This window comes from Cyprinodon variegatus, unplaced genomic scaffold (genome assembly GCF_000732505.1).
Source record: "Cyprinodon variegatus isolate N-32 unplaced genomic scaffold, C_variegatus-1.0 Scaffold84, whole genome shotgun sequence".
Taxonomy (NCBI): Eukaryota; Metazoa; Chordata; class Actinopteri; order Cyprinodontiformes; family Cyprinodontidae; genus Cyprinodon; species Cyprinodon variegatus.
Genome location: NW_015150537.1, coordinates 829844 through 846730, shown reverse-complemented (window position 1 = coordinate 846730; position 16887 = coordinate 829844). Strand labels below are relative to the sequence as shown.

At 41.8% G+C, this 16887-nt stretch overlaps 1 protein-coding gene across 5 annotated transcripts in view; it reads right to left on the bottom strand.

Annotated features, from left to right (window-relative positions):
* Positions 1-613: 613 nt before the first annotated feature.
* Positions 614-16887, bottom strand: part of fam13b (family with sequence similarity 13 member B) — a 60512-nt gene continuing 44238 nt past the window's right edge. The window contains exons 9-24 of one of the 5 annotated variants that reach the window (XM_015373269.1): positions 15438-15533; positions 14537-14684; positions 12756-12853; positions 12331-12382; positions 12099-12228; positions 10221-10292; positions 9433-9724; positions 9198-9336; positions 8023-8104; positions 6197-6358; positions 4790-5004; positions 4483-4566; positions 4312-4407; positions 3888-4222; positions 3083-3184; positions 614-2907 (exon numbers count right to left, since the gene is read on the bottom strand). In XM_015373269.1, the coding sequence (XP_015228755.1) occupies positions 2784-2907; positions 3083-3184; positions 3888-4222; positions 4312-4407; positions 4483-4566; positions 4790-5004; positions 6197-6358; positions 8023-8104; positions 9198-9336; positions 9433-9724; positions 10221-10292; positions 12099-12228; positions 12331-12382; positions 12756-12853; positions 14537-14684; positions 15438-15533 (2227 nt within the window). In that variant the 3' untranslated portion in view covers positions 614-2783. The remainder of the gene's footprint in view (positions 2908-3082; positions 3185-3887; positions 4223-4311; positions 4408-4482; positions 4567-4789; positions 5005-6196; positions 6359-8022; positions 8105-9197; positions 9337-9432; positions 9725-10220; positions 10293-12098; positions 12229-12330; positions 12383-12755; positions 12854-14536; positions 14685-15437; positions 15534-16887) is intronic. The other 4 variants (XM_015373270.1, XM_015373271.1, XM_015373272.1 and 1 more) reach the window with 4 other exon arrangements.

Sequence of the window (16887 nt, the reverse complement as noted above, 5' to 3'; positions counted from 1 at the left end):
GCAACATATATAACTTTGTATACATCTCATCCAGTTTAAATACTTTTTAATCTGAATAAATATGCGTAATCTAACTGAAGGGTGATTTTAGAATTTGTTTTGGTCTTTTAAGGGGTTGTGACATTTAAGAGATTATTGTGATATCTATGACTCGTCTTCCATGGGATTAAGATGAGATCTAAGGAGTCTCCTATTCATTCCGACGACAGCTGTCTGAACTGTGGTCCGATCCAAGATGGCGACCCTCTGGGCACGTTGGCCTCGCTGGCCGACAGCGTCCATTGAGACCTCTTCCGTATAAAATATCTATGGTAGCCAGCTTGATATGTGTTGAACTGAGTAGTGCATGACTGGACCTTTTAAATTCTGAATAGCGCAGCTATCTCTCCACCTGCAGTTCTTTGTCCTACCACCAGAGGGCAGACAAACCAATGGGATCTTATGTGTATAAGTATTTTACAGAAGACTGAACCTCTTTGTTTTCACCATTCTATAGAAGTATGTATCAAATTATGTAAAATATTTTCTATCAATATTTATAAAGAATAAAAATCCTAAATTTTTTTTGTTCTTGGTGTTAAAACAAGACATTACAGAACTTGAATAGCAAGCATGTAGATTTTATTTTCATGGATAACTGGTTGATTTTTTTTCTTTCCACCACATAAAACCTTTGATACGGAGGCATTACTGGTGATTAAAAAAAAGAGCGAATGGGAGGAGGCAGTCAAAGAATCTGAAGGAAAAGTAAATTTTCAAAGATGTCAGTTAAGCCTCTAATCATCCAAAAATAACCAACCTTTCAGTTTTATGGAGCAGTGAGATTTAATCCTCGTGAACAATTCTAGACTAAAGTTCCTTCCAATCATACCAATGTTATCTGACGTTAGAAAAAAAAACAAAAAAAAAACACCTTGACTGTGACCTTTGCCAACATCTTTGCTGCAAATTCCTCAGAGCTCCTCAGATGGGTGAGTGAAGCACAACGAGACAAACGGCCTGTTTACAGAGTTCTGCTGCAGGCCGGACGGGAAACAGACAAAATAATCCAAAGAACCAAAAGCCCTTCACAGATGAACAACAAATGATAAAAACTGGAATGTTTCCTGGCTTTCTAGACTCTTCTGACCTTCATCTAGACGTTTTGGTTTTTTAGCAGAGCCAGCACACCTTTTTAATGATAAAAACACATGGATAAGAGTCCCTCTGGAGTCAACCCGACGACACATTGACCTGAAGCATGTTCAGATAAGTCTGATGCAAACTTTTATTATTGCTGCTTCTTCATGGCACGGATAATGGAAACAGTCCATCATGTTTAATATGATCTGTGCTGCCATGCAAGCCGACTACAGTACTGCTATATTAGCTTATATTACACACAGCGACATGTTGGAGAACAGAGTGGGTTGCTGTGGAAACATCCACAGCTGGGTTACACTTAGTGAGTACATACAAAAAGGTTTGATAATGTAGGAACATTAGCAGGAAGTATACGGACAATTAAAAAAAACATTCTCTGGGCTTCACAAATGTTAGGAACTGAAAAGGGGCCAAACGTGATGTTTGAAATAATTTAAACATGTCTGACATTCATTTTTTTTCAGTTTTTATGTACAGTATATCGATATTTGTATAGAAGTAGTGCTTAATTTCTAGAAGTACAAATGGAAACAGAAGGGCTGCATTCAGTGAATGCTGTGCAAATAACATTTTTTTTTTTACATCAAATCTTAAACCTTTCTGCTCCAACAAGCACTCTGCACCCCAAAATATTCTCTACAAACAAACAAAAACTCAACTTTTCATCTCACTCACAGTCTCCTTTTCAAATGCCAGCGGTTCACAGGGAAACTCGCTGGATGCTCTCGTTCTCATTTGACCTGCCAGCAGGAAATCGAACTTCCACCCTCGCTTTTTGCGCCGACAGCAGTGTTTTCACTACCCAGAATGCTCTCTGTCTCTGTGAGCTGATCTCCATTGCTGTTTGCAGCCAACGTGCTTCTGGATCCAGAAATATTGACGTGAATCAAACAGAAAAAAATCAAGGATAAAAAGGTGATGGAGGAACTAGTGAAGGATTATTTTTCCTGTGAAGCTGCCTTTGGGTGCTGTTGTCTTTAAAGCAGCTGGGTCATCTGGTTCTGGATGCTCAGAAGCTTCGGTCCATTTACTGACACACAGAAAACAACACGCGTGAACCAAAGATGGCGGAGTAAAACGTCACTTTCAGGATGGGATGGGGCAGAAATGATAACAGATGGCGTGAAGCTTCAGTCTCTGAGCTGTCCCATCAGATTCCTCAGCAAACTTTGACACAACAAACTTTTGTTTCCTCATGGGAGGAAACGTGGAAATCAACACGGGTGTTAAACGAGGCCTGATGATGAAGACGAGGAACACTGTGATGTTAAAAGCTGATGTTGGGTCAGACTGAGGCGGCGTCTGGTTGGACCATCGGAGCTCCTGCAGCCACGTCATGGAAAACAGTTTGAGTTTCCTCTGAACTGATCGCTTAGAATTAAAACGAGCAAATTTAGTCCCACAGATTAGTTTATTAATCTGTTCCCTCAGGTTTAGTTCATGAGTTCGCCTTCTAACAAACATCTTCATGATGTGACTGCAGCAAACCCTGGAGGCGGGAAGTTGCTTTGATCCGATCACTGCTGCCATTCCAGGGTTATTTCACAATGTTCCTGACAGGTGTGGTGATCTGCAGGTGGCGCCGCTACAGTGACGGCGGCTGATGACGTGTGCGATGATAGCGGTTATCTGAGTAAAGTCTAGATGGACTTGGAGGAATCCTGTTTGCTGATGAGGACCTCCAGGAGGCGGAGCTTGGCCTTGATCCTCTTGTACTCCCTGTATTTCTCCAGCATCGGCACCCGGTCCTCTTTCTGAACATTCCTGCGAGAAAGGAAGGAGGGATGGAGGGGGTTAGTCCGTTCATATGCGAAGGATGAAGATGTGTCTCTGTTACTTCCTGCTTTCTCAGCTGTGGTAAATCTTGTAGATATTTGCAGTGAACCCTGATCTACAGTCACTATAAACAGCAGGAGACGTTTAAATGAGCCAAGCTTACCTTCCATTATGCTGATAAAAATCCTCTTCAAACTCTCGGATGGTCTTTCTTAGTTTCTTCTTCTCTGATCTGGCCTTCCACAGCTGTTCCAGCAGCTCTGGCCTAGAGGATCATGGGAAATGCAGTTACACGTGTTGGAAATAGACCACTTTTTAAATCCCTGATTTAGACGTTTTAATCGGAAATGGAAATGCTCAGTGACTCATCAGAGACTCTGCAGGACGCCGTCTCTGATCCCTGTTGTTAAACCAGAGGGAATGAAATGACAGCTTTGCTTCTCTCCAGGAAGTAAAATTAAGCTGCTGCATTTTTTTTTTCAAATTAATTATTCTGACTAATCTCCATCATAATCCAAGGTTCATTAATAAACCAAAACACCAAGGCTGGATTTCTGACCAGCCTGTTTAAACCCACTAACTTCCCACTATTGCTTCTCCATCCAATCGGGAATCATTTCCTCGTCGTCCCTTTGAATCCGGGCCTCGGTTCAGTAGAACCTGTGTTCTTGCTCAGCTGGTGCTCAGGAATCTACTGAGCCTGCTGGTTCCTAAGCTGCTCTGAACCTCTCCACTGGTTTCCATTCATCTAACAGTTATTATTATTTTTTATTATTACTCCTATTTGAATGTTTTCATTATTTTAAACACTGAATCCAGAACAAATGATGCTAATTACGGCTTCCAGAAACGATTCGATTCTGTTACCGAACCATCACAGTTGCAGCTCATCCATTTTAGTCTCAACAGGAAATGATCTGATTGGTTCTGACAGAAGCGGACTCGGCCATGCCTGCGTGTGGTCTTACATTGATGAGGCGTTGGAGCTGGACAGCCGCAGGTCCAGCGCCAGCCGTCCAGAACCTTCCTCCATCTTGTCTCCCAGCCCATCTGGTTGGCTCCTCACTGACCCGCCGCTCGGCGTCATGGTCTCCAGCGCCATGATGACCTCAGAGCTCTGCATCTCTCCGCCGCTGCTCTCCCCCTCCTCTTCGTCGTCTTCTTCGTCATCCCTCTCCTCCTCTTCCTCTCCACCTTTCTGCTCCTCCTCTTCCTCCTCTTTGATCTCCTCCCAGAAGTGAGCAGTTTCCCCCTCTATGATTGGCTGGAGGGTTTGGCTCCGCCTCTTACTGGAGGGGGACACCTGAGGTGGAAGAAAGACGTTGAACCATGAGCTGACGTGACATATTGACGCTTGCTGAGGCTAAATGCGGCGGACTGTTGCGTCCTCACCGTCACCGGAGTGATGCTGACTCTGGCCAGCATCTGCTTGACCAGCCGGTAGCGATCGTAGAGAGGCTTCACCACCAGACGCTCCTCCCTGGTCACCTGGAGATGGAGACACACGGCGTCATGCAGCAGCGTGTCACGACCTAAACAAGCTGAGCAGAGGGAGGAACTCACCGGTCGGCCGTGGAGGCCTTCGTAGTGCAACAGGTTCTTCTGGAGGACCATCTTCTCACAGGACAGCTGCTCTTTGGTCATCTTCTGCAGAAGAACACGTTCAAATCACAACAGTTTGGTTTTGCTGAAAATCTGGATTAATTCTGGACATTTTAACCTAAAATCTAAGAGCTGCAGAAACCTGGTTTAGTGTCGTTAAAGAAAAATTTTCTATATTCTATAAAACTGAAGGGATTGTTTCTGGGATTATTTAGGAAGCAGGATTATTGCTCTTAGACGTCAGACAATCCTTATTGTGACCGCTCACCTTGATGTCATCCGGCCAGCCATCCTCCTGCCTCTTCCCTTTGACGCAGTGCTGGATCAGCTCCAGTGTTTCTTCTTTGGTGGGGCGCGGGCCCCTGACCTCCCCCGTTACGTCATGGGAGCCCTGGTCCAGGGTGGAGCCGAAGCTCTTGGGAAGGGTGTTGCTACGAGGACGGGTCTGTGGGCCAAGCTCGCTCTCAGCACAGTGTTTGGCATCTGGAGGAGGAGGAGAAACGGACCGGCACACATGGAGATGAAGTGGTTACGGATCAGAGAACAAAACCCAGTGATAAGACGGGATTATTATAGAATATTCAGTCAGTGTTTTAACAGCTGCAGCGGAGGAGTGAGGAAAACCATCCACAGCAAAAAAAAAAAAATAAAAAATGACCAGAGAACAATCAATAAAGTGAAAACTGCTGTAGAGTCTAAATAATCAGTCAAAAGGTTGTCTGTGCTTACAGATGGGATCAAGAGGGTGATAAGTATTCACATCCCTGTTCTGTTTCACATTGAAATAGCAGAAAATACTGTTTTAAATGGTCTAAAAAGAAAAAAAAATTATCTTCAGCCTATTTGATCTGATACCTTAAAAATTCAAATGTGAACATTATTAATTTAAAAGCCTGCTCATCAGATACCAGAGTCCAGCTGAGTCTAACTGAAGTGGATCTGGTTTATTAGAAAACACAACAATCATCGTCATGAAGGAACCAGCAGCAGGTCCAGTTCAGTTTAGAGCAGAGTTAGGTTCTATACATGATTTCAAGGATCTCCCAGAGCTCCGATCCATCTGAGAGGACAGACCACCTGCAGTGGGCCCTGAGGACCTGATGGAGGTTCACCTTCCAGCAGGACGACCATCCTGACGTTCAGCCAGGGACAGAGTGGAGGGTTCAGATTGAAGCAGATTCAAGCTGGACGGGTCTAGTTAAAATCCAGACATAAACCCCACTGTGAATCTGTGAAAACTGATTTTCATAGCAGGTCTGTCTGAGCTTGAGGTGGGTAAAAAAAAAAAAAAAAAGAGAGAAAACGTGGGTCTGTGGGCGATCAAAGAGGAGGTTCAGCTCAGAGAGAGGTCCTTAGAAATGCAGGCCGTACTTTTCAGATTCAGGAGAAAAACGTTACACTGATCGATCATCTTCCTTGTCAGTTTTTTCTGACTGTGTGTCAAACAGTCTATGGACTGTGAATGTAGTGCACGGACATTTTTACACAGCTGTATTCATGCCTAAACAAGGACAATGACTCATAGACACCTTAGTACTCCCCCAATCGTATCACTCCATTCACCATCCATGCCAACATGCTTGTTCACCAGTAAACACACCACTAAAACCAAGCCACCTTGCTGAGCCTGCTGGTAGTATTGATAAGGTCTACTTACTGGGGGGTTTGTACTTACTGAGGTGAAACGGTCTAGAGCTCAGGCCTGAGGCGGGGTGGAGTGGGAGGGAGGGATTGTGATGGGGGGAGGAGGGGGATGAGGGAGCAGGGAGGCCTCTGTGTGAATGGAGCAAAGCCTGGTGCCTCAGCGTGCTTCTGGGGGAAAGGAGGTGCAGGCGTCCTGGTTGGGCCAATCAATCAATCAATCGGTCGTTGGGCAATAGAAGGAGGAAAGTGGAGAGCGGGTGCTCGAGTTATTGATTTTTCAGTTTTGATTTGAAACAGAGAAATGTTTTCAGCCACTGCATCCTCCACCAAGGAGAAGCAGGCACCTCACAGAGAGGAGTATGAGGCTCCTGGGATGAATTCAGTCCAGTGAAGCAACGCATCGTTAATCCATCAGCAGGGAGGAAGCTTTGATTGTTTAATCTGAGTTTCTCCATCCTATGACCTGTCAGGGTTTCCCCTCACTGTATTATAAGACTGGGGGGGGTTTAATCTTTTACTTTAAATATTTGTTTCATAATGTTTTATGCATTAGTAACAATAATACACCTTTTGTTTAGGATGTGAACACAATCACCAGAACCCTAAAAACCATTTTCTGTCTCCAGCTCAATATGGCACGTCACAGACGATGCTTTCTTTTTCCAAGTCAGAGCAGCTGTGGCCTTTACCTGACTGAGCGGACTGGATAACTGGCCAAGCTGCTAGAGATCAAGCTTTATTGCTAAAACTTCATCAAACTGTGAGCAAACCAGCAGATTTAACCCAACAAAGCTAAATTCACCTCATTGAGAAAGAGTGCGATATTTTTCACTATATTATATATAAACAATATTAAACTTTGTGGGTTTAACAGTAAAATGTTGCTTTTTAATTCAATATTAGCTTTTAGTTGTGGATCCTCTACCATTGCCTTCATTAAAGCTCCTTGTACAGCTGATAAAGCAGCTGATGTCGGCTTTCTCCACCAACGCACTTGTGTTAAGAAGGCAGCAGACAAAAGCAAAAGTAAACAATGAATAATGTAAATCTATACACAGACTAAGATGACAAATCTCTGTTTTTATTTTGTCGTTCCAGGTTTGATTGTCGGTAAAGCCTTTGAGCCGACATGGAGTATAAAGCAATAATGGTCGATGTAAATACCTTTGTGGGTTCCCTGATCTATTTTAAATGTGACCAGTATTACACTGCTTATTATAGGATTTGCTGGCTGATTATTTAATTAGGATGCTACTTATTTTTTTTTTATTTAAAGTGTATTTTTAGATGGCCTAAAACAAAGCCCAGATGCAACAAGACACTCAAACAACCCAGGAAAACAACGGCTGGGTTTTTGACTTTTTTAAAAACTCTATTGGGGTTTTTACGTATTGTCAATAAAATCGTATAATAACACACAACTGAATATTCGTATTTTCAGATTTTTGTGTCAACGTTTCATGTTGTCAAAATCAGAAACGAGGTGGGCCGCCGCTGGGCTACCCTGGCAGCACCGACCATCAGACTTAGCCCGTTTCCTGTGGGAAACCCGTCTGTTTTCAGTGGTTAGCATTGCTTCACCTTCCTGAACTCATCCTGCAGGTCATGGATGTGGGTTCACAAGGACGCACCGGCACACTGAAGGGTGGGAGCCACGCATGTGAGAGCCACGTCAACCCCCGAACATGTCTGCTCATGTTCGCTAGACCAGCGGAGGTTGAGGAGTGGGAGGTGGGCCAAACTGTCCCAGGAGGAGCAGGATGGCATCCAGTCCTTCCCAAACACACACACACACATATACACAAACACACCACACCTACACACACCGACTGAGGAGCGAAGAATGAGCGTCTCTACCTTTAATCTGTCTGCGGATCTTCGTCAGGTCAGTCATCCATTTGAGGACTTTAGGGTTAGCTGCCTTGTCTGCGTGAGACGGCTGCAGAAACAAACCATGAGAAGAAAGGTCGGTAGGACAGTAGATTAGAGGATTTACAGCAGCAATAAAGCGTTCTCTTCACGTCGATTCTTGGAAATCTAAACCTTAAAGACTTTAAAAAACATCACAATAACAGAGCGGGCTGCATTCAGGGCTGCCAAGAACCAGATGAAAGGTCACTCTGGGTATTTACAGCTACTTTAAATGTCAAACACTCTCTGCTAGTTGTAAACATCTCTCTTCAACTCTAATTAACCATAAAACATAAAAACTTGGAGCAGTCCTAGAAATTACGTCAATAGAACCAATTCATTGGGTGAAATGATTCACAGGCTTCTTTAAGCAAGTTAATGTCAAACAGAGAATGTTTATAATCATAAACATGTTTTTGATCTCCTGCTGTTTTAGTTCCCTTTAGCTTCACATGATCATTTACAGTCATTTTACCAACAGACTTTGGTCGATATGTAGCATCTTTAACTGATCATATCTGAGATCTTACTACATATTTTACACATTTTACTACATATTTTTCAACATTTTTCATCTGATACCCTAAGATCAAATCTGTTACAGACTTTTTATCTAAATCTTCCAGGGTGTTCTTGATTTAGCTCCATCTATCTGAGCAGCTTTCCTCTCCCAGGGCATGATGCTGCCACCACCGTGTTTCATAGTGCGTTCAGGTTAATATAAAGTGTTTTTTTTTTTTTTTAAAGTGTTCTGTGTGCAGTTTGTTCCCCTTTGTGCAGAGTACTTGCTCTTACATGTTCATATGTCCCCATTCATGGATGCTAGCAAAATGTCTCTGACCAACGCCTTGTTGTCCAGCCTGTTAGTTCAGCTGCTCCATGTTTTGGTAGATCAGTAGTTTGCGAGTGCTTAAAATTCAAGATTTTATTTTGGGGTGTCAGATAAAGAAGAGGCTGAATGTAAATGCTGGGTACACTTCTAAGTTTATTTAGATAAAGAGGGTGAATGTTATGCATTAAGACTAAAACTACAAACAATGATGTAAAGATGATTTTAAATGTTTTTATTCAGATAAGTAAAAAAAGAAAGATCTGAAATAAAGAAAAGGATGTTTCTTTACCTTGTAGTTTCTCTCCTTCTCAAACTGCTCCTCAAACTGTTTGATTTTCTTCTTCAGATGCTGAAGCTTCTTGGTGAGCTGATGCGTCACAGAATCTCCTCTCACTGCCTCTCTGGAGCCAAACGACGCCCGCCTTGGCCTGAGGAGGCAAGTTTCAATCAGCGAAAAATTGTTTGACGGGATGAGTTATTACAAAGCTGAAGCACTCAAGCAGAGAATCAAGTTAAACCAGGACCTCTGATTCTCATCGTACCGCTGCGCTTTGGAAGGCGAGCAGGCCTCTGGGTCTTGCTGGAGGAAACGCTGGGTGCTGTGCGCTCCAAAATCCAGAAAGCGACGCGCCAGAATGTGAGGGTGCGAGCGTGAGGAGGACGGGGAGTCGTCTGGTAGTCCTTCCCCCTCGTCTTCCTCGCCGTCGTGCTCCAGGCGCAGCGGCAGCAGTGGAACCATGCGACCGGCGAGCGGGGACAGCTGGGCCTCTCCGCTGTCTGTGTCGTCCTGCCAGGATTTAAAAGCTGGAACGGGGTCTGGAAAATAAAATTCAGGGAGGACATGCGTGTCAAATTTACTTCAATAATAGCAGCGGCTTGTGAAACTGGTGCAGTGAGCGAGATCTCAAAGTGTCAAAGAAATTCCTCCTCAGTGACGTTCGTCGAGTCTAAGCCCACCTATCAGGGACAGTCGGCGCTACGCTAACTAGCAAGGCCAAAGAGGGAAAAAGGAGACTGTTAAGTATCAGTAAGGGGACAAAGGAGAAGCTGCAGGCGGACTGAGACGTGGTGTTATCAGAGGACAGGCGTTCTGATTCATCTGATCAGTAAAACAGACAAGCTGTAAACCTTCCTTCCCCCATTATGGAAATCTGCAGGAAGAAAGTCTTTAACATGCAGGGATTATCACACAGATACTGGAAAACAGTTTCCTGCTTGGTGTCCAATACAGCATGTAGCTGCCATGGCAACCAATGGGAGTGAGTAGGGATGGGAGAACCCATGATGAACCCATGGACATGAAACCACTTACCTTGGCCTTCCTTTTGCAGATGCATACATGAGAAGTCGATGGGAGGGAGGTGGAGATGGGAAAGGGGTGACGCTGTTTGGATGGGTAGAGGAAGAGGAGGAGAAGGAGGAAGAGGAGGAGGGACAGGCAGAGAGATGGAATAGAGAAGGAGCAGTGAGATCAATCATTCATAATTTCACACAGCAACATTCATACGATATACAGAGGTGCTAAAGGCTGAGGTTTTCTTACAAAGGAGACTTCAAAATGTCATTTTATGCTTTTCTAATGAGGCCAATGAACCAAAAGACTGTGAAGAGATTCACTGAACTGTAAAAAAAAAATCACAACGAGTTGGAACTCGATCCAGGCTGGAAGTCTATCAGGACCACTGCTGACCTTCAAGAAGAACTGATATGTAAAAGGCCAACTTAGGAGGGAGAGTAGGCTGGTCAAAGGCCCTTTTCACAAGAAAAGATCCTGATGTTTACAGAGCTGGAGAACAATTAACAAATGATGACGAAAAATCTAAAGCTTCTCAAATCAAGCAAGGCTGATGGGTTGAAACCGAGACGAAAAGGAAAGGAAGCTGCTGGATTCTCTACCGTCTATGGACATCAGTCTGGTTCTACTGAGTTTTCTATAACTATATATCCTCCACTGTATATAGTGATTGAGGTATTTAGGGGTTAGGGTGGACGTTTGGACACACTACGCTTGTGTGATCTTTGAGAATAGCAACTTTTAAACAGAGCGTGCACAAGCACTGGAAAAAATAGAAATCTAGATAAGTAATTTTTTCTTGAATTGAGGAGGTAAGTGCTTTACCAATGGAACAAGACACTTTACATTTAAAATAAGAAAAAAAACAATTTCATTGTCTTATTTCAAGTCCATATTATCTAATTACCTTATTTTAAGAGTAAAAATCCTTATTCCATTGGCAAATAATAATAATCTTATTTACCTACTCAACTCAAGGGTAAATACATTTAATTTAAGACATTTTGACTTATTTTTAGATCGTTTTTGCAGTGAGAAGAAATGGGCTCGTGCATGCTCTCGCACACGCTTTTCTTTTTTTTTTTTTGTGGAGAGAGCGGATCTTTTAAAAAAGTCGTGAAAATCCTCCACAATACCTTTAAGTTACTTAAAAACAAAGAAGTTCTGAAAAAGAGCAGCAGATAAAAACTTTTAAAGTTTTCTACCATAGTATCACTCCAGAGAGAAGCGGCTGAAAGCACAAACTTCACGTAAACCTAAACTAACTTGTTTGGGTTTTAGTGAATGTTTGTTTTTTTATATCGACTTTGCTCAGTTGTGTTGAACTTGTCAGACAACATCATTGTTTTTGCCAACAAAGGAGAGCAGCAGCTTCGGCTCCAGGCACTGAGAGGGAGGGAGCGTCCTTCTGCCCCTAATAGATGATCTTCTGAATAGAACAAATGGTTCAGTAAAAAGTCTCAATGAGATGTGAGGTAACTAACATTGGAGAAGAGAGAAAAAGCCTGCAGGACAAAGCCAATTAAGGCCAGGAGAATTCAATTTAAAATAATATAAATTAAGGACAAAAGGAACAAACAGAGACTTTAGTGCAGGAAGGATCCAAAGAAATCCATTACTGGATCACTGAGCTTATCTTTACCTTCCCCTAACAAAAACCCCTGTTCAGCTCTGCATTCATCATGTCTAGTTGCACATAGAGAAGTGAAGGAGAGTGGAAGAGGAGCACGGCGGTTTGAAGAGACCAAGACTTCAATTCACAAATTAGACGTCAACACCAGACCTGATTTATTTCAACCAATTCCAGATTTAACGAGTTGTTTTAAACCATGAAAGGTGGACAGGATATTTATGCTGTGCTTAACCTGCTGTGATACAGAGACAGGAGGTACATACCCTCCCACTGGTTGTCAGGGAAGAGCTGGAGGTGGGGGCTGTGGCCAGAGTTGGTTTGGCACGCTGACACATGGTTCCTGTTGGTCTCGCTGGTGTTGGCGTTCTGATCGCAGCCAAATGAATCAGAGTCCTGTGAGAGATGCATCAGTTTAATGAGAAACATAGAAAATGCCAACAGAAGGCGCAGAGAGAACAAATCAATAAATAATAGAGGCGCAGTTTGACTACTTACACAGTTTATGGAGACGGTCTGCTCCATAGCGTCCAGTGGCTGATTGTCCTGCCTGATGGATCGTGTAAAGACAAGGTTTAAAAATCTACTTTCAAATAAAATAAGTCTTAAATAATTGAGGCAGACAATTTAATATCTGCTCTTTGTCAGTTATTCATTCCTGAATAGTGTTGTTCTTCATGCGATGAGCCCTTATTTAACAGAAGCTCAGGCAGAGTGTTTAATGAACTCCATTAAACACTCCAGCTGAGGAAGAATCACTCTACAGTTACATCGATAAAAAAAACTCCAGTATTAAATGACCTGTGGGAAACATTGTTCCACAAAAACAAGCTGTGATGATGAGCTAAATGAGCTGTAATCTAGAACATCAGAAGATCGGCTTTCACAGGCACCTCCTGTGTCGTTCCTGGAGAGCAGCTCACCTGGCAGTGTTAAAGTTCTCCTCAGCATCCATGACAGCCTCTGAATCCAGCTCCATCCAGGTGCTTTCCTCCAAGTCTGCAGCAGCATCCATGGAAGCCTGGGAGAAAACATGTCAAACGTTCAACAATAAAGCTTTCCAAGCTGTTAAGTGAGACAAGAAGTTAAGAAAAGAAAGCAAACTATAGTGAGAGTATAAAACAGGTGAATTCCAGTTCAGACTGTGATGTTTCACTCCCTTCTGCCTGGCATGGCTCTCAGCTGTGGTGCTTTCCCTTTATTTTAACATGAACTGATAGTGAAATAAGCCGCCTCTCCCACATTTATTTGGAAATGTCTGCAGTAAATAACATTTTTTAAGAGAGAAAAAAAAACAACTCAGAGGAAGGGGAGTTTTACAATTTATACTATATATATATATATATATATATATATATATATATATATATAAAAAAAAAAAAACTCACCAAGAACAATCTATTCTGGAGCATTAAACATAATCCGGTATGTTAGCCAGTGGAGCTAATCATAGGTTTGTCAGAAAAGAACCGGTATTAAACCACAAGAGGTGGTGATGTTTGAATCGTTGCTTCTGCTGCATGTGTAATCCTTTCAACTATTCTCTGATCCAGGCTGAAGCAGGAGGATTGACCAGCTCAGAAACATACACGCTTTTTCATTTTCAAATAGCAGACCCTCCCCGATTTACATTTTTAGTTTATAGACATTTTCATAGGTCTTTGGATATTTGAGTTCAATTATGCTGTTGGTTTTTATAATTCTATTATTAGATACATTAGGTTAGTTTTCTGCCTTTGGAGCATCTAAACCTTGACAAGCTGGTTAAAAGCTGATTATTTCTCAAATCTAGAACAGAATATTAGACAGGTAATCTAGCTTCTAGAAGGCAAAGCTCTGGATCCTTTTTGAGCATCAAAATCAGTTCCAGTTTAAGAACATGAGACGGTCTGGGTCATCTTTTAAAGTGTTTGATAAGTGACTCAAACAGATCCTAACTGGACAAAAAACTATATTTCAATGTCACAGAGAAAAGTCCTAAATATATTTAGAAATCTTTATTTGTACCTTAAAACTAAATAAGGAGACAAGAATGCTGTTTCCACATGTTTTCAGACTCCCTGACTGAGGTTTAAAGGGATAAAACCACAAAAAGGTTTTGATCACCTGTGGCTTCGAGCCATTTAACCTGCACACAATGTGACTTCAAATAAAGAATTTGGCCTTAAATCTCTGAGGGAGGACATGACATACAAGCAGCCCAGCTGAGACAAATTATGCTTCCAAGCTAGGATCCAAATGTTTCTAGAAACTATTTAAACTGTGGAGTCAAGGACATGAGGTGAACTTGTGTAGTCTGGATGGGCAGTAGCTGTAGAAAGTGTGCAATGCTTTGGCTAAGCCTCAGATAAAGCTTTTCAGCGTGTGAGAAACATGTTGCTCTCTCTGTAGCAAACTATGCAGAGTTAAAGACAAACTGTGCTGATCATATCAAACCAGCAGCCTTGCAGCGAACCAAGAAAATATCCAATTATGGGAAATGAGCTGCAGGCTCACACAGAAACCTGCCTTTTTTTCTGAGTTTTTTTTTTTTACTTTGCATGGGGAACCTTTGTGCTGTGTGTGTTTGTGGAATCATTTATTTTCAATTGGAGTCCAGATGAGACTTCCTGTTTTTGGATGAAACTGATGTGGTTTTGTTTCTGTGGCTGGGTGTGGGAACAGGACCTCTATGACTGATCCACCGTGTTTATCTCTAACTGACCTCTGGCTCTCTCTGACTTTGTTGTCTCTGTTGCTCCGTCTGTTCATGCGGGGTCTCCCTGTCTATTTTGCAGGGACTTTCCTCGGGGTCGGTTTGTTCCTCTTCGTTGTCATGGCAACCCGATTCTTCAGGCTCAGAGGGACTCATCCTGTGAATAAAAACATGAAACTATTAAATCTGCTGACTTGCGAACAAAAGAGGAAGACATCAGTTCACAATAAAACTTTATTTCATGTCTCTTATTTTAAACAGGTGAATGAGTCAAAAGCTGCTGCCTTTAACATGGAGCTTCCTCACTGGGATCGGTTCTGGTTATTTTTAACTGAACCATCTGCTCAGCTCACTTTATCGAATAACATTTAATGACACTTTATATCAATCACACAAAAAGGGTCAAAGTTCTGTTGTTTGATCTGGTTCCAGTCAGACTTTTTCATTCACTTATAATGGGTATAAATGTCAGGCCTCTGATCTACGAATACAGCTCCTTCATATGGCACTGCTAGCATCTGTTAGCGACTCGTTATCTTCAGCAGCAACATGGCAGAAGTATTTGAAAATTTGGTGATGATGCAAGTGAGGCAGCAGCATCATCATCTTCTCCGGTGCAAGTAGGTGAGGTACCAAAAACTGGTACCATTGAGTACTGACACAGATTCCCAGGTATCTGTACTGTATCACAACAAACTGCAATGGTACGCATCCCTAATCCACAGGGATGTGAGGTGAGTTATCCGATCTGATGATAATGAAATTTGCAAATGTTAATGAACTGATCCCAACTTCAAGACGGTTTATGTCTTGATGAATTCAATGACTGCAGAAAAACTTGTCCATCCAGATCAAAATCCTAAAAATTCTGTTTTCAATAGATCGTATGATAGTAGAGGTTCACTCTTACCCCTGGCTTTCATAGACACTGAGGTCCTGGGTGATGGAGGTTTTCAGCTCAAAGAAGTGCTGCTCCACTGCAGCCCTGATGGTTCTCTGAATTATCCTGAAAAACACAGTGAGATGTGCTTAATTAAATATTTTTGTATTTCTAATGTATTTCTAAAACCTTTAGATTTCCTCAAAGATCGTGTATGTTCAGTTTTTACACAACGGTTTTATTTATATATAAGGCTTTTTTTTTTTTTTTAGAACAAGAGTTAAAACTGTATGCGTGTGATACCATCTCATAGATGAGCTTTAATTTGACTTTGTTATTAATCTTCTCAGAAAATGTTACATAAAAAGTTTAAAACATAAAAAATTACAGAGAGGAATTCTTGAATATCTCCATGATAAAAGTGAACTGATTTCAAACTAGATAAATGTTTTTTGAAAACAAAAACAGAAATACTGCATCAAAAATGAACGCTCTGCGTTTAGAACGAGGTGGGTATTTCAGAGCCAAACTTCACTGGACTCTTTATATCAGGGTCCAAGTCACTCTACTGCACTACAAGTAATTAACTGGGTTCTACAGAACTGGGCCTACAGATGTTTGGTGTTAGATAAACTGAATATTATTTAAAAATCCTGCTTAAAACCTTCTGATCTCAGTATAATTTACCATTAAAGGTCATTCTCTGAGTTGGATAAACCGCAGAATCATGGCAACATGGTTTTTTCAACTTCAGTATAAATCAGGACAGCTGCTGGATCAGGACGGTTTTGGATATTTGTCTTCAGGCAGATACTGAAGCTGCACACCTTTAAACAATCAGCTCAGAAACTAAAAGATAAACCCCTTATCCATGATAAAACCAAGTAGGGAAGATTTGCTGCAGCTCGTAAACGACTGTAATATATCCCAGAACTCATCTTCAGCTAAATGTTTTATTTCTACTCTCAGCTATTAATCACATCCAGGTCCAGTTCAACAAAGATCATAAGAAATAATCAAACTAAGAACTGAGGAGAACAGAGATACTGTTAGAGCCTATAAAAGGTAAAAAAGCAGTCAAACGAAGATGATGATGATGTATGCTTCCTCCATTTCCTTTGCCATTAGCAGTCTGTTGACCGTCTATTCCAGCATTTGCCACATAAATGATGAAGGCTTGGTAGAAATGGTAAAAAGCTTTTCTCAGTTTTATGCTTGGAATCTGGATTAAAACCTTTCTAGTGCCTCCTCATAAATACAGTTTGTTTGCATTCTAAAAAGTTAAAATGCATTATTAACAGCCCAACATTAATGCTAATAATATGAGGTTGATGATGTCTGTAACTTTCCAGCAGAATCTAAGGGCATCAACACATCGGACCCTTTTCTGATAAAACTGCAGTCAACTGAATATTTCACAGACTAATTCTGGTTCTTTTTTTTCTTTCAAAATCTCATAATGCAGATGTGTTCGTTTTGT